Source organism: Ambystoma mexicanum, chromosome 2q (genome assembly GCF_040938575.1).
Source record: "Ambystoma mexicanum isolate Mex_15411 chromosome 2q, UKY_AmexF1_1, whole genome shotgun sequence".
In the NCBI taxonomy this organism is placed as follows: domain Eukaryota; kingdom Metazoa; phylum Chordata; class Amphibia; order Caudata; family Ambystomatidae; genus Ambystoma; species Ambystoma mexicanum.
In genome coordinates this window covers 1,149,275,192-1,149,296,971 of record NC_090924.1, presented here as the reverse complement: position 1 = coordinate 1,149,296,971, position 21,780 = coordinate 1,149,275,192, and the positions used below count along the sequence as shown (strand labels likewise).

Genomic DNA, 21,780 nt, shown 5'->3' with positions numbered 1-21,780 from the left:
TCGAGGCCGCTTTCTCGAAGACGCTTAGCATCTTTTTCCTGAATTCCTCCCACTCAACCTGAGAGCTATGTTTTGTGGGGCAGGAGACCCTTTTTGGGGAAACGGAAGACGAAGATGAGGAAGGGGATCTTCGACATCTCTTTTTTGAATGCTTAGATCTCGAAGAGTGATGGGAACTGCTTCGAGACCTAGAACGAGAATGTCTTTTGTGATGGCGAGGAGACGAATGTCTCGACTCCGCCGTGGAAACTTTCGAAGAAGTTTTAACTGCCTTACCTCTCTCGAGCTTCCCCTTATGCTCCTTCAAGGCTTTCGCCGTCATGGACATGCAGTCCTCGCACTCCGAACAATTGTGCTTGATTCCCAGTCACCACAAACAGATCCTGTGAGGATCCGTCAACGACATTTTCTTTCCACAGTCTCGACATTTTTTGAAGCCGGACCGTGGAGTCGTCAGTTCGGGTGAGGAAGCCATCGAGTACGAGTCAGTATTCACGAGGAATAATTGATATATTTGACTGAAGAACTGAGAAACGATATTCCGAGGCCCCACGAAGCGCGGAAAAACGGAACTGGTAACGGACGCTGCGCGAGTCTATTTATACGCGTGGTGACATCGGCACCAATACGGAGGCCGTCGAGGGACATTGGCTCAAGGGACGTCGACGCGCAGCACCCTCAACTGAAAAAAAAATTCGAGGCCAGCAAGCTGGGAGATGATCTATCAAAGATACGGAATACATCAGAGGACACAATCCCTTTGAATGAGGGTTATCATGAAAGCCTGCATTCCTTATAACAAATCCACCCATGAGAGAATGGCATTAAGTGAGTGGCAGGCATTCAGGATACGTTCCATGGCATTGTTTGCATGCCCAGGAATGGACCTGCCCCCTTAGGTTAATGTTAGGATTGTAAGTAATCTGCTTTCTTATATAAATAAATTCTATTTGTTTTGGTTTGTCCCTGGAATATGCCCCCATTTTTTCCACCCTCATAAACTGGCTCACTACTTGTTCTCATCTGTGTGCTACTGTACAGGCACCCTGCATTGGAATGCCTCTGCAATCTGTAAATGTATTATTGTTAAGTCATTTTTGTTCGAAATTGACCTCCCTGTTCTTCTATGAAATACAAATAAAAATAAGGAAGAGGCTATTTCATTTCTTTCAGGAATCCCGGCCAAAGAAATCAGGGAACATCCTATTGTCATTGAGCAGATGCAATGTTAGTGCCCATGGATGGCCTGTTGCAGAAATCATAAGTTACTCACCGTAGTGACTAACAGTCCCCTTTCCTGCATACTGCATGGGCGTCCCTTCCAAGGGACAGGAGACGGGACCTTTTTCACCAGAAAAAAACCTTCTTCCTTTTTAAATTTAGAGGCATGCGGGGGTGCGGCCCTGGGAGCATGCGCTGCCCTGACTCCGCTCTCTGATGCCACACCTCAGTCCCAATAGACGCGTCGACAAAAGATTAACATTGCCTAATGGCACCAGTTTTATTAGGGGGGAGGATGGTGGGATGTACGGAGGAAAGGGGACTAAGGACTTAGTCACTACGGTGAGTAACTTATGATTACGCTTACGTCCTGTCCCCTTTCCTCCATACTGCATGGGTGGTTACAACTGAGTGTAGCCCTAGGGTGGAGAGGAGACCCTCCTTAAGCAAATAGGTTTCTAAGAATCGCCTGTCCGAAGGCCGCGTCTGATCTAGAGCCGGCATCCAAACAGTAGTACCTGCAGAAAGCCGAAGGGGTGGCCCATGTGGACGCCCTGCTTATGACTTGATAGGGGACATGCCGCTGGAATGCGATGGCCGTTGCCTTGGCTCTGCCGGTGTGTGCATGCATGTTAGCCGGCAGTGGCTTATGCTGCTCCTTGTAAGCTTCTTTGATGGCTGAGGCCATCCAACGAACTATGGAGGCCTTGGAGGCCTGATAACCTGGTTTAGATCCGCCAAAGTTGAGGAAAAGTGCATCCGACTTGCGGAAGCCCTTGGTCCTGTCCAAGTAGAATTTTAGGGCACACCTGACATCCAGGCAGTGCAGAACTCTCAGGGCTCAGCAAAAAACGCAGGCAGCACTACCTCTTTGTTCAGATGGAATGCGGAAGGCACCTTAGGTAGGAATGCTGGGTGCGTCCGCAGGACTACTTTATCTCTGTGAAATGTAGTATAGGGCTCTGAGGCGACCAGCACCTTGATTTCACTTATCCTGCGAGCCGAGGCAGACTAGCAAGGCCATCTTAATGGTGACCAGCCTGATGTCCGCGGATGCCATTGGCTCAAATGGTTTGTGCGCCAGGGCACCCAACACTATATTGAGGTCCCAGACAGGGGGCCTCATTACGACCCAGGCGGTAAGTTACCGCCTGGGTCGTACCTTTACCACCATGGTGTAAACTAAGTTTACGCCATGGTGGTTGGCGGACTTACCGCCCCATTCCGAGGTGAGTGGGGCGGTAAGTCCCCATTAACCCATTTACCCTTCCCCATTCCCATTATGCCCCTTAGGGCATAATGGGAGTGGGGAAGGCGTTAATTACGCCAACGTAAATTACGGTGGCGTAATTAACAACAAGGTCCCTTAGCGCCATGGATTTTAACACCTGCTAAAAGCAGGTGTTAAAACCTCCATGGCGCTAAGGGACCTCGGAATCAGGCGGTAAGGGTCGGCGCTGTTTACGCTGCCGTAAACCCCTTACCGCCTGGGTCCTAATGAGGCCCAGGGTGTGGTTCTTGATGGGCGGGTAGAGTCTGGCGAGCACCGTTAGATGCTTCTTGACAATCAGGTTGGAATAGGGGAAAACCTCTTCCTCAGCGTTTCTGTAGGCCCCAACGGCTGCCAAGTAAGTGTGGCAAGTGTATACCTGCACGCCCGAGTGGGCGAGGTGCACCGAGAAGGAGAGCACATCATCCAATGGGCAAGGGGGTTGATAGCCTTAGAGTCTGCCCAGTGGCAGAACATGATCCACTTGCTCTTATACTGGGCCATGGTAGTTCTGCTCCTAGCGCCCTGTATGATCTATAGATTAGTATGAGGTGTCCTAGCGTGACCTGCTCAGGGACCACGCTGTGAGGGCTAGTTTATGTGGTGCAGGGTGAATGACCCTGCCCCCCTGCTGCGCCAGAAGATATGATGGGCCCATAGGAAGGGGAATGGGAGGCTGAGCAGCTCCGAGAACCATGGCCTGGCTGGCCACCATGGAGCTATCAGAATGACGCTGAGCTGGCGAGACTCCTTGATCTTGCATATCACTCTGTGTGTCAGCGGAATGGGCGGGAAGGCATATGTTGTCATGCCGTTCCACTGAATCTGAAAGGCATCGGACAGGGAGCCGGGGCCCTGCCCCTGCCAGGAGGCAAACTGTCGGCACTTCCTGTTGTGCCAGGAGGCAAAGAGGTCCACCCAGGGTTGTCCCCATCTGCTCAAGATATCCTGCAGAACAAGGTTGTTTAGCTGCCACTGGTAATTGTCCGCTCGCAGTCTGCTGAGCATGTCTGCCTCCAGGTTGGATTCCCCCAGAAGGTGGACGGCCCTAAGGTAGATGTTGTTCTCCAGGGCCCATTCCCACATGCTGACAGAAAAACTGCAAAGTGGAGGGGACCTGGTGCCTCCCTGCTTGTTGACATAGAACATGCTAGTCGAGTTGTCTGTCTGAATGAGGATGACCTTTCCCTCGATAATGGGAAGGAAGGCTCTGAGTGCTAGCCAGATAGCCTTCAGTTCCAGACAATTGTTGTGGTACTCCTGCTCCTGCCGGGTCCAGGTGCCATGGATGCAAGGGTTGTCCAGGGTGGCTCCCCAATCCCTCGAGAGAGAGGAGTCCGTAGTGATGGTGACCTATGGGGTAGGTTGTCGGAAAGGCTTGCCGGTCCGCAGGTTGCAGTCCCTGGACCACCATGTGAGGTCCGGGTGAAGAGAAGGAGGAACAATGATCATCTCCGCCTGGAAGCCCAGTTCCTGGTTCAATGAAGCCGCGAAGTGCAGCTGTATCCTCCTCATCCTGAGTCACGTGTGGGGGACGGCTAATAGGACTGCTGCTATGAGACCCAGAAGGTGTTGGTAAAACCAGGCCGATGTCACTTCTCTGCTGAGGAAGTGCGCAGTACCCATCTTGATGGCTGTGATCTTGTCTTCCGTGGGAAAACCTCTCTCAGAGTCTGTGTGCCAGATGAGCCCCAAGAAGGTCAAAGTCTGCATAGGTTACAGCAGCAACTTCTTTGAGATTGAGCGAAAAAACCCATATCATGAAGTGTGTTGATAAGGGCGTGAGAGGTGCGGTGCGCCACTTCTGGAGATGAAGCCCAGACGAGCCAGTCGTCGAGGTACAGATAGATGTGGTATCCCTGAGCCCTGAGGAGGGCTGCCACTGTATTCATTAGCCTGGTAAAGACAATGGGGGCCGAGATGAGGCCAAAGAGAAGCACCTTGTATTGGAAATGGTAGCCCATGATCCTGAATCGTAGAAAAGAACGATGAGGCTGCCAAATCGGGATGTGTAAGTATGCATCCTTCAGATCCAGGGAGCACATCCTTGCACAATGTCTCCGTTATCAAAGATGGGGTAACCATCTTGAATTTGTGTAGAGGTAGCGAGAGGTTGAGGGTGAAAAGGTCCAGCACAACTCTCAGGCCCGCCTGGTTCTTTTTCTGAATGGTGAAAATCCTGGAGTAAAAGCCAAAACCTTGCTGGGAGGTTTGGACTTCCTCCACTGCCTGGCTCTTGACAAGCGACCGGATCTCCACCAAAAGCGTTGCTGTGCCAACCTGTGGGAGTAGAAGGGAAGCAGGGAGGCTGGGTTGGGTAGGCGGTACCCCATGGATACTACAGAAAGGATCCAGGGGTCCGCAAAATTCTGGCACCAGAACTGTGCATAGAGAGCAAGCCTGCCCCCCACTGTAGACACATGGACCCGGAGGGGCGTGTCATGCCTTGTTTCCCTATGAGGCTGTTGCGGAGGAGGGGGATTGGAAAAAGCCCTTACTCCACCCCTTTTTGTTCTTTGGGCTGATGTTGGGTCAGCGAACGGTCAGGATGCCTGGAACTCTGTTTTTGGAAGCCGCAGGACCCTCTGTATGTACGCCCCTTGTCCAAGCACTGCTGTGACTGGGTGTACGATTTGGGCATGGTCTTTGTAAGAATGTATAAAGACTTGGCCGTTTGGGATCTGTTTTTCTTATTGTCCAGTTCCTCGTCCGTGGTGGAGTGGAAGAGGTCACCCCCTTCAAACAGAAGGTCTAATATGCATTTCTGGACATCCGGGTTGAATTTCGTAGCACAGAGCCAGGCTGTTCTTCTCATTTCCGTGGCAATGCAGACGGCCTGGCCAGAGGTGTCAATGTGGGCCACAGTGGTCTCCATGATGTCTTGTGACACTATATTGGCCTCTGCCAGTCCGCCTTGAATCGTGATTGGCTCTGCACCAGAAGCTCTGGGAGGAAATCGGCAACTTCCTGCCAAAGCCTCTAGTTAACAGATGCCAGCATGGCATCCGCGTTGGCTTGACCAAGATACAGGGACGTGGTGGAATACAGCTTCTTCCCGTACACCTCCTTCCCGTACACCTCCAAGATCTTCTCCTCCTTGCCTAGCAGCGCCGCAGAGGAAGAGGCAGAGGACAACTGAGGTTTGGAGTATAGTGATGCCACAGCAATCAACAAAGAGTGCGGCTGAGGGTGGGCCGATAGCAAGAGTGCATCCCCCTCCATCTTCCTGTACTTGGCGTCCAGGTGTCGATTGACTGGCTGGACCGAGTGGGGCTTGAGCCAGCCCTTCTTGGCCAAAGCGACAACGTCCTTCTGCATCGGGATCCCCGTTCTTGCTGCAGGACGTAGCGTGAAGACATCGGCAATGACCCCCTCTGATAGTTGCTTCACCTCAGGTTGAGGAAGGCCCAAGTACTCTGCCAGCCCTGCAAGACGTTTGTGGAAGGCTTTGGCTGACGACGGTGTGTCAGGGTCCTCCTCCTCATCTGTGTCCACCTGAGGGTCTGGTTGGTCCGGTATCGGTGGAGGGGTACTGGGAGCCGAAGGCTCAGTGTGGAGACCGGAGCCAGAGGCTGCAGCGGAGGCTTGTACAGAACCGCCTACACAATCGGTTGGGGGGCCAGAGCAGGCAGCGGAGGCTGAAGAGGAGGCAGGGGCATCTGTATTGGGGCCTGCGGCACCAGAGCCATTGGCGGGAGCACGTCCCTGAGGATGACCCTGATCCGAGGAAATTTCCTGAGCCAGAGGAACCTTTCAAAGAATCTGTCCTCACAGGCCAGAGGGGTGGTAGGCGATACTGACGGGGTAGCGGGCGGCTGCTAGGGCTGTTGCGCACCCTGTAAATATGGACGCAGCGGAAACGTGCCTTGTGCAAAGGAAGGGTAGGCTGTAGACCACGTACCTGGTTGACACAAGTCCCACCTTGACACACGTACCTCCACCTGCTCCCTGTCTTGGTACAGTATCGTGCGGATGTCAACAATGTCTGGCACGGCAGCCATTTTGTCGAGCTGCTTTCCACGTGCCTGCACCATGATGCTTGGCTCACTGGGCCCAGACCCATCCAGGACTCTTGAGTGTGGATCATGAGGCCTACCCTTTTCCTCAGGCTGAGGGTGTAGGCATTTCGCCCACGGCAGATCTGCCGGTAGAACTGCGTAAAGGTGCCCCCTCGAACATGTTGTCGGTACTAGGGCATGGCCCCTCGGGTAACTACCCGGTAAGAGAACCTTCCGGTTCCTCAACACTGTCACCGTGAAGATCAACTGACCCCTCTTCCTGCTGGCCGGTAGCTGATATAGCCTCGGCACTCGTGCTGGTATGAGGACCTGAGCGGTCCCTCCTGCGCGGGCGAGTCCTTTGGAAGGAGTCTCCCTTTCGGGGAGCGCTGGAAAAGAGCTGCCCTACCTTGGGCTTGGATCAATGATAGACAAAGTCGTTTGGGTCCTCTGGAGGCGATCTCTGGAAAAGCTCCCTCCACCTGGCTAGTCTGTTCTTCAGAGACCTCGAGGAGAGCGCGTCGCACACGGTACAAGCTTGCCAGCCGTGGTCTGGGCAGAGGCAACATAGGCAGAGGGTGTGGGGTTCTTTAGTTGGAAAGAGCCCGTCACAGGATGGGCACCTGCTGAACCCATTAGAAGTCGAATTGCACCGGGGAGGAGCGTAATGCCTGAGGGCCGAGTACCTGAATGATAAAAAGGCAAAAAGACAGAAGAGAAGAAGTATCCACGTGTGGAATTACATGGCCGAAGCCAAACCCAGGAGTGATGGTGAATTCAGCACATTCCCATCGACACAGAAAAGGGGACTGAGGTGTGGCGCCGGAGGGCAGAATCAGGGCAGCGCATACTCCCAGAGTCGCACGCCTCTAAGTTTAAAGGGAAAGAAGGTTTTTCTGGTGAAAAAGGTTCCATCTCCCGTCCCTTGGAAGGGACACCCATGCAGTAAGGAGGAAAGGGACGGGACATAAGAGTAAGGAATGGGCCAACATCTTGGGTCTGTTCTGCTACAAGAAATTGTGTGGGGTCTAAAATAACGAGACATAATTGGGCATTGAACCAGAAGCAGAATGTTGATATTCGGACCCTCTCAGTTTATCACTGCACAAAATGTTTTTGGAGGGAAGAAGAGACATGGCAGAATATTTTAAAGTTAAGAAATTACAAACAAAGATGGATGGTGTTCAGTATAATAAAGGTAAGGTAAATCTGGTTCGCGCAACTTAGTTAAGCTGTTGGCAAGCAATAAGAAGAGGGTCTCTTTTAGGAAGTATGTTGGGAAGATGATGGCATTACAACCCACCAGAAAGCTTTTGGGAAGGAGAGCCTAGGCGATACCGAATGAGAAACAAACATTACGGAGCAAAGCTAGGGAGTAGGGAGGGTGCACACAGAGGAGGGTGCACAATTCTTCTAGTGCATGCATTAGAGGCTATACAGTAGATGCAGCTGTAAACGCCATCTCGGCTAATGACAGCCATTTTGGAACGTAGGCCCAAGTGCAGTGAACAGCATTATAGGTTTTAGTATTAGATCTCTTGCATGAGAGCGAATATGACCCCCACCCCGGCCAGGTCCCACAGAGCCCATGAAACCATCCATTGTTCTACAAGTTACAGGGAAAAATGCACCCTGCAAGGCCATGAGAAGGGAGAGCGCGCCTCTTGGCAGTACCATTCCATGGGACAGATAGTAAGGCCCTTCTGCTCCCAACTATCCCCACATGAGAAATACAGCTTTGCAATGCTTTCCTCCTGAGACCCCAGCATGCCACAGGAGCATCCAAACCGAGTCCACCGACCATAAGACTTTTGCACACCTTGATGGATCACTAAGATCAGAAGGCAAGGCTATTTCACCAAATGGGTCATGTGCTATGTGCAGCGAGCTGAAGGGTGCTGGCAAATTATAGCCCAAACCGAAGGTAGAGGACCTTGGGAGTTGCTGATCTGTCTTGGAAATGAGTGAGCATGTGAGTTAGTGTGACCTCAGACCCCCCCCCCCCCACGTCCCCCACGAGTTCATCTCTGTATCTGCCAGGTGCACAGTTGCAAGGATAAAGTAACAGTGTTTGTGTTAGTAGCCAATTCATTGTTAGGCCAACTTCACCACGGATGACAAGCCCAGCAGCACACACGTGGACGGAGATGGACGAATGAAGATGGACCAATGGCCTAGCATCCCATATGCACCAGGCCCTTGTTCCCTCCCTTTGCCCTGTGGGCATTTTGAAACAGTATTTTACGTGCTGTAAAAGCACCTAACAAGCAAACAATAAATAAATAAATGTATAGAGCTCTTCCAATTAGAATTGTAGAATTGTACTATATATGATCACATCATCAGTGACGGTGCTTCACATGCCTACGGAGCCCAGAGCAGCAGCAGAGTTCTTTGCTGATGCACTTCTATTGTGTAGAAATAAATACTTGTTATCCTTGCAAGCACTGTTTCGCTCCTTTATCCCTAATGGGTTGTATTTTTATTGCCATGGGCATGCCTTCATTTTGTGACCCCGACATGATCCCATCAAACTCCTGCACTGACGGAGGCATCCAAGCCGCTTCTCCGAAGGGGCAGCGACCATTCCCCAAACACATAACTCTCACAGGTGTACAGGAGCCGTCTTCACAGATGTCGTGTCTGCTCTTTGAAGTGGGGTGCAGCTCCGGGGAGAGAGCAGGCCATTGTTGGAACCCTGTGCTGGAGGAGTTCGGTTGAAAATGCATATGCGAGTACACCCTTGCAAGTGATAACAAGTAGGGGAGGGGTATATGGGGAAGAGTGTGGTGTACTAGTGAGTGCAGGACAAGGTTGCTTGTATAGTGTGGATCTGATTATTTACTTTTATTATTATAGATTTTTTTAGGAGGAGTCTACCCGAGAGGGGGGAGAAGGTGGTACCACTTATATTGTGTAATGGAGGAAAAAGGAAAACTGTAGGAGACCCTGATAATTAGTGGGCTCAGATACAGGAGTGGTTGTTGTTTTAGCTTGTTATTTCAACGGTACGATGTCCTTTCATCGCGGGATGTTTTTACGCTGGGTTTTTTGCCGCAAATGTTTTGGGGAAAAAACCCATCAAATTTTTTTGGGGCGTTAGTAAATTATATATATGGGGTGTGGGTGTTTGGGAATAAATACAAATTAAAGAAAATGGGGGGGAACCCCCACCAAAACTAATGTAAAAAAAATCACAGTAAAAAACCCTGCGAAAAAACATCCCAAAATGACATGGAACCATTTTAACTTATTGTTTTAGTGTCTTGTCATGTTCTCTTGTGTAAGGTGAAGGCCAGAGGGGGGGCACTGTTAAAATAGTGATTTGTTCTGAGTGGGTGGAGTGTGAGAGTGGGTTATGTGAAAGGGAAAGAAGGGAAAAGTAATGTGGGCTGATGGGGAGGAGGGGACAGTGAATTGATTTTTTCACTGTGACATCAGTAGTGTGCGCAGCATGTGAGTAGGAGTGCAGGGATGCTTTAGAGCGCGCACATCATTGTAATGGGAGGGCAGACCCACATACAGTACATGTACAATGCCTTGCTCTTGTACCGGGAGAAAATTGAGAAGTACCATAAGCAATGGGTGGTAGAAACACAAGGGGGATGCCCCGCTCCTAACCAGAGCAGGGCACTCACAACAAGGACATTTTGGAACATATGACTACATTTCTAGCAGATAAGTGCAAAGGGAAGCAGCTACAGAACAGAAAATAAATGTTAGCTTTGTGGAAGATGATTGAGGATGTGGAAGACACAGATGGAGAAAAAGTACAGAATACCTTCGGAGGGAAGAAGCCAGCAGAGAGGAGCGAGATGCAACCAGAATAAAGGGGGATATATCCATTGGCAGCCCAACCAGCAACCGGGTACACAAATCCAACCTATGTGTCAACCCCAGCCACTGCTCCTGCGTCCCCGTATATACCCACTACAATAACCGCTCTACCTCAGGAGTGCAAAGTACAGAAGGAATTAGAAGCATTAGAATCAGTGCGAGCAGAGTTAGCAGGATTACAAGCAGTACAGAGTGAAGCGAAAGGGAGCAGTCTAGATGAGTGGAGAGCGGGGACATTTTATTCAGATTGGACAGTACGGCAATGAAAGATGTACATATTGAAAAGAAAGAGGGAGGGCAAGCAGGCAACACAGGGTATAGGACAGCGGGGTCTAATAGAGGAGCAGACAGGGATCCAGGAGAAGACGAGCCGAATATGGTAGATAAATTTGAGGACACCAGTGAGAAGGCGCAACAGGCACCCAAAATATCATCCCGGGTTGAGAGTTTGTAGGACGAAAGATTAAGGAGGTTTGGCCGGATGGCAGTAGCAAAGTAAAAGGGAAGTGTCGGAAGGAAGGAGGGGAAGAGGGTAGGATTGCAGATGCCCCCGATTCACAAGGGGGCATGGGCAGACCACAGTATGTGCCCTTGGCACAAATAGACAAAAACAATCCCATTACGGTGCTCACGCCGGTAACAGGAGGGGCGAGAAAGTGGATATACGCATTCAAAAATTAGACAGCGTGTGTGCTGTAGGTGATATGAAAAGTTTGTTGGTGGCGACCGTGGGAGATCAGACTGGGGATGGGTGGATACACGCAGGGTACCCAGAGTAAGGTTAGATGACTATACGCACAATGGCACACTGTTCAATAACCTCAGAGCACAGGTGTGGGATGCGCTTCAGCGAATGTACACTGACACCTCAGACATACAAGCCATTATGCAATACACTATGGGTGATGATAAAGACCCCTCGGAGTACATTATTAAGGTCCATGAGATGTGGAGGGCAGAGAGGGGGAACCAGTTAGACCAATCAGTTCCTCTTTTTTACTTTGTGGTAAAACGGGGCTTACCGTAGGAAGTTCAGAAGGCACTAGTCAATATTGTGGGCATTGAAGCAAAGGGGTGGCCGGAGATTCAAACAATAATAATAAACCACGTTCAACGAATAAAAGAACACGACAAGTCAACAGCACATCAGATGTAGGCAAATGAGTTGCTTAAAATAGCTGTATAGAAGGGATGGTGTCCACAGCTACAAAGCCAGAGACAACATGGGGCACGCAATCACAAGCAGAGGTCAGAATAGTGGCATTCTGGCAAGGAGGAGGAGGACAAGGACAGTGGGGAGGCGTGCCTCAACACCCCGGCTCCGAGTGGCAGCAAGGAGGGCCTCAACGTGGAAGAGGTGGGTTTAGAGGTGAAAGAGTGAATTTGGGGGGCTCTGGGGAAGGGGGCCTAGAGGTGGGGGAATCAACATGTTGGAGCTGTGGGAAGAAGGGACATTTTGAGAGCGTGCAGGAGCAGACACAGGCTCGGCTACAATCTGTACAATAACTACCATCCACCACCCCAGAACACACTACAGATGTCACCACAGAGGATGACCTCCATACGCTACGAAATAAATCAAGCATACACGCAGCTCTCAACTTTTCCCCTTCGGGGTGCAAGCGCAGTTACAACAGACTACATGGCAAACCATGCCCCAGCATGGAAAGGGCAACATGCACACTCCCAACGAAGTACCGAACTGCTCCATAGTGCTCTATCGAGAGGTGAGCATGATGGGAAACAACCCTTTCACGTTCCACGGGACGAACACATACACTGACTAGGGCAGCCCACAGAGAGCGCTTGCATGCCCAGTTCTATCTATGACAGTCCTCCCTGATGAGGAACCCTTGGTGGGTGCAGAGATAGGACACAAACACTTCATTTTTATGGTCGACAAGGGTGCCACAAATTCATGCTCAGTGAGCAAGATTTCCCACCATCGGCCCAAACTCTTGACACACAGGACTTCTCTTTGGCTATTTCCACAGTTCCATACACTGAGAGGTTGACATCAAAATAGGGGGAAGGTGTTGTGCCCCTGCCTGCTGTATTACAAAACCTCCCCAGATAATTTGTTGGGCAGGGATCTTCCCAGAAAACTCCATGTGACTATCTCATTTAAAGACACTGGCATAGTGTGTACCACCCCAGGTATGAGCACAATAAGATCCCCCTTTCCAGGAGCAGGAGCTCCATTCAACCACTGCATGAGCAGTGGTATGCCCAGGAGATGAAAGCAGCATCTACAGCATCCACGCGGTACGCAGGCTGCTTAATTATGCCTGGATACCGAATTCCGCATTTATACTGAGCGGAGTACAGCTATTCAAAGATCTGAGGGAAATTAGCAGCACCACTACCATTGCATCCGATTCATGGTACCTGGAAGAGAAAAACGCTGTTTGAAACCCTTTTTCTCCATTGCACACCACGAGGAGTGCGTATTCCAAGATACCCAGGGGTATGATGTCCCAGCACCCACCATCCACTAACCTAACCTCTTGATGCCATGCTCAGACTGGCCACTGGTGCCTTCATTTAGACCAAACCAGTGCCGGCAGGCGTAAGCCGGCCTACCTCACCAATGCCCAGGAAACAAGGCTGCGTCCTGTCCTTCGCCTGTCACTAGCCTTCACGCCTTCTGCCAGAAATGCTGCCCAACTTGGCGCCGACTCCATACTAAGGTAATACAACAATATCATGGCTCTCTAAATGATCTGCGACATCTGCTAGCCACTCCTAGTTCATGTTGCCTTTGAAGCTGGATTCCCCCTATTCTTTTAAAGTTGTGACGCACAGTTTCGTGCAATCAAATCACTACTGCTGCACTCCAACATACTCACCTCCTAGCCAACTGCTAGAACTAGTCCTGCCGTAAACAACAGGCTGAAATCTAGCTATAACGTACCTTATTGCCGCTCGATTATTTACTTTGCCATCTCCGCGTACTATTCTTGACCGTTACGAATTGCGCCCAATGGTCCTCTAGAATTGCCTCCAGCACCTATGGCATGTGTAACGTCCTGTGGTTCCACCAAGTAATTTTCTAGGACTCCAACGTAATACTGCCTTTTGCCTTCCCGTGGTTCTCCATTGACTTTGCGCTCGGCCCATGACTCCCCATTGACTTTGTGCTCTGCCCTCGATAAGACTGTTATTTGAGTTGTTTTGCACACAGAGTTTTTGTACTAGTGTTATTATCTATATAGTACGTCCTATTCGCCTGATTGCAACCACCCTTTTAGAATGTGTACGCTGCACCTTGACATGCCCACGTTACACAGTCTATCAAAATTTCGAACCGCTTCTCCCTAACTCACCTGATTGCTTTTATATTTTACTGTGCACTAACTCACCCGATTACTTTTTATATTTTACTGTGCACCCTATACTTGCACTGATTGTACTGATTGCGCACACTCTGCCAAGTGTACTTCTGCGCCCATCCCAAGTCTGCTAATAAATGCACTCATAGGCCCTCATTACGACCCAGGCGGTAATTTACCGTCTGGGCCGTACCCTTACCACCATGGCGTAAACTGCGTTTACGCCATGGTGGTTGGCGGATTTACTGCCCCATTCCAAGGTGAGTGGGGCGGTAAATCCCCATTTCCCATTTTACCCTTCCCCATTCCCATTTTCGCCCCATAGGGCATAATGGGAATGGGGAAAGGCGATAATTACGGCACCGTAAATTACGGTGCCTTAATTATCGCCAAGGTCCCTTTGCGGCATGGATTTTAACAGCTGCAAAAAAGCAGCCGTTAAAAGCCATCCCGCAAAGGGAACCTTGTAATGAGGCGTTAAGGGTCGGCGCCGTTTACGCCGCCGTAAACCCCTTAACGCCTGAGTCAGAATGAGGGCCATAGTGTATTATGCCTTCTTTACTCACCCATGACTATTATGCCAGTCAACATAAGCATTATATAATGTTTTCTTCGATAATATGACTGTACCACTTATTCCAGCTCAACTGCTAGCCCTGGTATTACTGAACATTTGATTCCATTTATCTTATCTTTATAATGAATGTGCTGAATCCTTTGCATTTATGCACCTGTGCATATGCTCTGAATACATGCTCATTGTTACATTTGGCCGAGGACTGTGCGTTGACACACTCATGCACATGTGCCCAGTACATTGTTCATGAACATAACCTACACATGAACTCCTAAATTCCATATACTGCATTGGTCCCATCTGCACCATCCTTGCGACTTGGAATACGTGCCTGCCCACAGTTTCCTACCTGACTGTATTTGACAGTACATCTAAACTAACACTGCGTCCTATTCCATAACCTAATCTGCCCATACTGTCTAGGACACCTGTCTTTGCCCACGGCACACTTTTCTCCATTCTCTTCTTTACCTCGCCTTTCCTTTAAACATGTTAAGACAAAGCACTACCTAGCTTACTATGGTTGCCACAATACTCCTCGCTACTAGTACTTCAGACTATTTCAACGAGACCCCTCCAGCTAAGGCGGAAACAGTCCTGTATAGCTTGCAAAATGTGGCTTTAAATAATCCCAGCCCTGCCCCTCCTAAATATCACAACACTATGGTTTCAGGAGATTATGCTACTCTCCCATGTATTACGACCAACAGAAATCTTAAACTTCATGCTAGAGTCTCCAAATTGCACGAACCGCTCACAAGATCTCTACCACCAACAAATAAGAAAACAAACTGTCACCTTAGTATGAACCTTAATATTACCAACCAGCCTACTCCCTCATCTGATTTCTGCGCCACAGCAAATCAGACCATGACATCTAATCTTAAACCTACCGTCGCCAATACTCCTACTCCCTTCCAGATTTCAGTCAAAACAGACGATCACTCCCTCAAAGGAGCACTTCTAAATGTGAGATCCCTCGTGGCCCACACCATAGATTTGGCTGACTTAATTATCAACGGTAACTTAGGCTTCCTCGCCATAACAGAGTCCTGGCTACATAATGCTGCAGGACTCTCGCTTATGCTAGCTATCCCAGACGGACACACTATCTCCAGACAAGATAGAGATGGAACCCGAGGGGGAGGAATCACCATCATATCCAGAGAGAGTCTATTATTGAGACTAGTCCCCCACCAATCTTTGCAATCATGTGAAATCCTCACTGCTAAACTCCCTCTAAACAATTCCCAATCACTTACTATGCACTTAATATACAGACCTCCAGGTCCACTCGGGACATTTGAGGACGACTTGCATAGTATACTCGCCAACAACCTTAATGCTACCTCCCAAATACTGTTGCTAGGCGACTTTAACTTAGGATTTAATGATCCAGCGGATAAGTTCACCTTGGAAATAGCCAAAACCCTCAATGCACTTGGCTTGAGCAAAAAGTTAACAAACCAACTCATTTTAAGGGTAGAACCTTAGGCTGGGTAGCCGACTACAACTGCACAGGTACTATTACCTCTATCACTCCTCAACCATGGACTGACCATTAACTTGTGTCCTTCACACTATTAACCACCAGACCCCAACATATGGCCTTACAAAAGGCGCCACCTTGCCTCACTAGAAATAAAAAGAATATCACAGTGGACAAAGTGATTCCTGCTATTCTCCCCACCCTAAACACATTGTTTGATAATCTTGACCCGAGTACCTTGGTGCATGACTACAACAAAATCATGCTTACCACATTGGACAAAATTGCCCCACTAAAACTAAGAACAAGTAAAGCCAAAGCCCGCATCAACAAGTGGTTCACTCCACAATTAAAGGACCTACGTCTCATGAAAAGAAAGTGTGAAACTGCCTGGAGCCTATGCCCCTCCATTGAGAATAAAAACAAGCTAACTACTACCTCTGCGCATTATAAAAACGAAATTTGCCTGGCAAAACGGAACTCGTATATTGAGCGCATTACTAAATCTAACTCAAGTATGAAGGAATTATTTACCATACTAAAAGAACTTGAGTCCCCGACCCCCATCCCCTACATATGTAATAGAAATAAGACCTGGTGCTCAGCTATCCAACAGGCACTAGCTAATAAAATAAACACTCTCCAAAATAAAATAAAACTAAAGAAAGATTCTCTGAACTTACCACATTCCGCTAACACCCTTCCACTTAGTGATATACCCACTGCCCAGACCAATGGATTCTGCTTTACCAAAATTTCTGTTTTAGAGGTAGAAAAAACTATTTTATCCCTCAAACCATCTAATTGCAAAGGAGATATTTGCCCAGCACAGATTATAAAAGACACTGCTAGAGACCTCTCCCCATTTATCTCTAAATTGATCAATGCTTCATTCTCCTCCGGCACCATCCCTGCCAACTTAAAACAATCCTGGGTTCTCCCACTCCTAAAGAAGCAAACTTTAGATCCACTCATTGCTACCAACTACCGCCCTATCACAACGGTACCATTTCTACTTAAAATACTCGACAAAGTCGCCTATACGCAGATTCATAAATACCTTGAGATGCATAAGCTCTTAAGGGTTAGAGAATCTGGCTTCCGCCCTCTACATGGGACAGAAACTGCCTTGATTGATTTGAAAACACAGATTGATGAGCTGAGAGATAACGGGAAGATAGCACTGCTCATATTACTTGATCTCTCAGCTGCATTTGCCCTGGTGGATCATAAGGTCCTTTGCAGTCACATGGACTCAGCAGCCCACTTTTCCACAGAGGCTATCAAATGGATAGAATCATTCCTGAGTGAGAGAACTATGAGGGTGTTCTCCCCATCAGCAGCGGCGGACCCCACCCCAATCCTGTGTGGTGTACCTCAGGGCTCATGCGTTTCCCCTACTCTATACAATATATTCACCAAACCCTTGTTCGATGATCTGGACCTTCTGGGTATCACCTACACTAACTATGCAGATGATACACAGATTCTCCTCCCACTTTCTGGGGATCATGGTAAGGACCTGGCGCTGGTGAATAGTGTCAATCTCATCATCCAGGCATGGATGGCCATCCACCGTCTATGCCTGAATGATGATAAGACAGAGTTTATAATTCCAGGTACTCTCTCTAACATCAATAAATTAGGTCACAAATACTCCTAATTCACCATTGATGGAAATATCATTAGGGTATATAAGGAGGTAAAAACCCTTGGCTTTTACCTTGACTCAATCATGTCCTTTGATAAACAAGTGAAATCTCTGGCATCTACAACAGCCTACTCATGTAAGCTTATCCGAGCTGGCAAGCCATTCCTGTCAAATGACAGTTGCATTATCCTGGCCAAAGCATTCAGGTTAGATTACTGCAATGCTCTCTACAGTGGAGCTAACAAAGCAATTATTCAGAGGTTACAAATTTTGCAAAATAACACTCTAAGAGCCACACTAGGCATGAACAAAAGAGTACACATTGTCTCGACAAGACGTCAACACAAGTGGCTTTCTACCCATAATAAAATAACAGTTAAAAATGGCCTCCTTGACCCATACAGCCTTAAACAATGCTGCCCCTAGCTACTTCATAGACAAACTATTGAGAAGAACATCTAGTAGGCCAACAAGAGCTAGCAACGCTAACTGCCTTGTGGTACCGAGATTTCGACTTACCAAGATTGGCAGCAATAGTTTTCCAGTGAAGGTTGCCAAACTCTAGAACTCCCTGCCTCACGAGTTGAGAGTAGACCAACCTTATCCACATTTTAGAAAGAGATATATCTCCTATCTCAATTTTACTGAAGGCACGCAAGACTGTCACAACTGCCTACACAACCCTACACCTTGTTGACACTGACCTTCATTGTAAATAACAGTTGGAACCTTATATATTTGAATTGAATATAATCTGAACATGTATACCTACTTCCTGCCTATAAGTAATTCTACCTGTACATTTATGTTGTTATCTTGTGAACTACTTCAAACTTTGTAAGCCTTGCACCTTCATACTGCTGCGCTCTGTTACCTCCGTGTTTGCTGCGCATTATAAATAAATAAACAAACAAACAAGGGCAATGCTCATTATTCACGCAATGGGGTAGAGGTGGTGGTTCGCGGGAACCCTGTGCACTCGGACATGTTTGTGTATGGGATAACTGTGCTTGTGGAGGAGTGCCTAAGATTGGCAAAGAGTGCTGGGCAGTGCCCACAGATTTCATATTTCACCTTGGAGTGTCCCCCGAGTTGGCAGCAGGTACAATACTGTCTCTAGATTTGCAAGGTTTAGTGATTTCTGCAAAAAGGATTGTTGTGATAGGGACTAACAAGGACGGGTGCGAGTAGCGCACAGTGCTTTGCATTGAACCCACAATGCCCCTGGAGGAGGTGACTGACGCAGAATTGTTCGAGGACAAGCCAGATGACAGAGAAATAGTGCTAGAGATTTGTACCCCATTTGAAATAATAGTACAGTACCGAGAGGTCCATTGTCCACTGATGGTCCGAGCAGCCTCGCCCCAGTTTATTGAGGCAGATTTGGAGCAGGTGCCTGAAAGATTGTGGAACACTAACCCCCATGATATAGGGCTCTTACAAGGTGTGACCCCAGTACACATAACACTAAAACCAGGAGCAGTATTACCCCGAGTGAAACAGTATCCACTCTCCAGGGAGGCGGAAGAGGGAATTAGGGATGCCATTAGTGCCCTCCTCAACCAAGGGACAATAGTAGTATCTACCTCTCCATGTAACACGGCCATCTATCCTGTAAACAAGTCAATGGGGGCCAATTGGAGGATTATTCAGGATTTGCACCCTCTAAATTGTGTAGTACAGCAAGAGTTTCCTGTGGTTCCTAACCTTGCCACGTTTTGTGTAGCATTCCCAAAGAAGAAATCCATTTCACGATGGTGGGCCTCATAAATGCCCTTTTCTCAATACTGTTACACCCAGACTCACAGTACCTCACCATCTTTACACATGTGGGAGGAGGTTCGAACACATAAGATTGCCTCAGGGGTACTGTGAGAGCACCAGCATTTTTAACAGAACACTCCGCACAGATTTGGGTAACATCCTAGTGTTCAGCAGGATCATCCAGTACGAGGACGGCCTGCTGGTATGCAGTGACAATGAGCAGCACTGCGGGCAAGACACCATTACACTCCTACAGCGTCTGGCTCGCAAAGGGTACAAGGTTGACAAAACAAAACTGCAGTACTGTCTACAAGAGGTTTAATATCTAGGACAGTTAATATCAGCAAATGGTAAAATATGAATCCCTGACCACGTTGCCTTTGTGCTCGCCACAGCCCATGACAGTGAAGGAGATGCAGAGGTTTCTAGGGTTGTGAAATTATTGCAGGGCCTGGATACTTGATTTTGCAACATATACAAGGCTACTTTTACATGGTCTCAAAGAAGTGCAAAAGACTGACAATAAAATAGTGTGGACTGAATACATGCTACAAAGCTTCTATTACCTCAAAGAAGTGATTTCAACTGCCCCTCTGCCAGCAACCCCAGATTATACACAGGAATTTTAATTTTTCTCACACTCAAATGGCCAGTTTATGAGTGCTGTGTTGACACAAAAAAAGCACAATGCGCCACAAACCAATGGCCTACTACAGCGGCATGCTGGACTGAGTGATGCAGGCACAATTTGTGTGTGAGCATGCACTTGTGGCTGCAACATTTGCATTCATAAAGAGTTCTGATGGGCTGTTCCGTCACACTGTACATGGAACATGCTGTCTTCATCATTTTAGAAAGATTAAAAATCCACTCTAACTACCCAAAAAGCGTCTGCATACGAGATTATTCTCTCTAGCATAAACATACATGTTGTACGATGCACACCTGGGCATTTGGCACACGTGTTTGTAGCCTTCGAAACACAATACAGGGCTAAGCTGGCTGTTGAACTTCCAGAGACTATTGTTAAATGGTCTGCAGCTTTTTAACGGCCGGTATAGCCCATTACAGTGATCTTTAAGGTTATATGTTCACCATAATGACATGATACTTGAATTATTAATTCATGCATTGATTACCTGATGTTCAATGTATTCCTGGATCATGGTATACCATGACTTTTTGACAGATGTAAGTCCATCACTAAATGCTTCTTTGGGCCTCCACAGTATCTCTTTTGGAAGTAGATTGGAGTCCTGAAAAGATTCTCTCAGCAGATATTTTTCCACTCCATTCTACAAAAGGAGCACAAAGAAAGTGACTGTATGTGTCCACTTTTGAATACATAAAATAATCCTGGCTGTTTCAACACACTCTGCAATAGTTGTAAGGTTAAACATTAAATATTTTGCTACAGCACAACATTTCTTAACATATTTTTCATGCAAGTAATACCAATGCAAGATGGAAGTGGCATGAATAGTGTGTCCGGGACTTACAACAGAAGGATCTTGAAGAGTTAATGGGAGTGATGGACATCTGTGCTTGATGTGGCCCCTATGGAAAGTGTTGAACGGTTTTGGGGATAAGCCTCAGTTGTTTTCCTACCATTTGGAATGAAGTGTCTGACAGTGGTAGGGGTAACTACTCCATATAAATGTGCACACCCAGGATAGTCGTCTTGAATGGGGGACAGAACCAGTATCTAGTCGGGGTCAGAGAGGTTTTGCGCAGAACACTTTTTGCATACAAAAGATTCATTTCAAGGTTATCTATAAAGTTCAACATATCAGCAACCTTAAGCCATGGTCATTCTTCCATGCCCTGACAACAACTCCATTGGTTCCTCGTCACTTCACAAATCAGATTTACACTCTGGCTCACAAAGGAATCCACTACCAAGCTCCTGTATACCTCAAGAAACTGATCAAGCAGCTACCAGACATCAGAACACTTCGGATCATCTGAGTATACCCTTCTAATCATTGCAATATTCCTTAAGCCATTCATTGGAGGTTAATGCTGTTCAAGTTCCTACCCTCTGGAACCTTTGGGGCAGAATTACATGTTTTGAGGTCCTTTAACCAACTCTACGAGTCCGCTTAACTAGTTGCTGTCTTTCTTGGTATTTAGATATTATTATTCTACTAGTGGTCATGAAAATGAAATCTAGCTACAGTGGGAAATCTATTTTGCTGTCCTACCCTTGTTAGTCCATATGGCCAGAAGGATATGGGTGCTGATTGAGCACCGTATTTTGTCCCGGGTGAGTTCATTCACCCAATGTATTAGCGAGTAGCCTGGTGGGAGGTTTTGGCTACACAATACTGTATTCCTATTGCGTTAGCAGCACATGCCCATATATGCTGGTCATTTGGGTGCTTAAGTGCTTTAAAGGTCCAACACCCCAGGCATTTAGTTTGTGGACTTTACTTTCTTTGCTGGGTTCATGAGGAACAGTAAAAACATCCATTCTACTTAGGCTGTTTAGAGAACCCACAAAAGCTTCCTGACTTCCACAACATCCAATTTAGATTGGATGCGTTTTACTCACATACCTCAACATAACAACACACACATCTCTTTGCCTATGTCTGAATATCTGAGGGTTGGCCAACCATCAGTTATGGATGGCTGTGAA

The 21,780-nt window shown here is 47.8% G+C and overlaps 1 protein-coding gene across 1 annotated transcript in view; it reads right to left on the bottom strand.

Annotated features, from left to right (window-relative positions):
* The window catches only part of ASNS (asparagine synthetase (glutamine-hydrolyzing)), a 299,686-nt gene that overhangs the window by 98,262 nt on the left and 179,644 nt on the right, over window positions 1–21,780 (bottom strand). Inside the window, exon 11 of the mRNA XM_069648540.1 lies at window positions 20,279–20,434. Within this exon, the coding sequence (XP_069504641.1) occupies window positions 20,279–20,434 (156 nt within the window). The remainder of the gene's footprint in view (window positions 1–20,278; window positions 20,435–21,780) is intronic.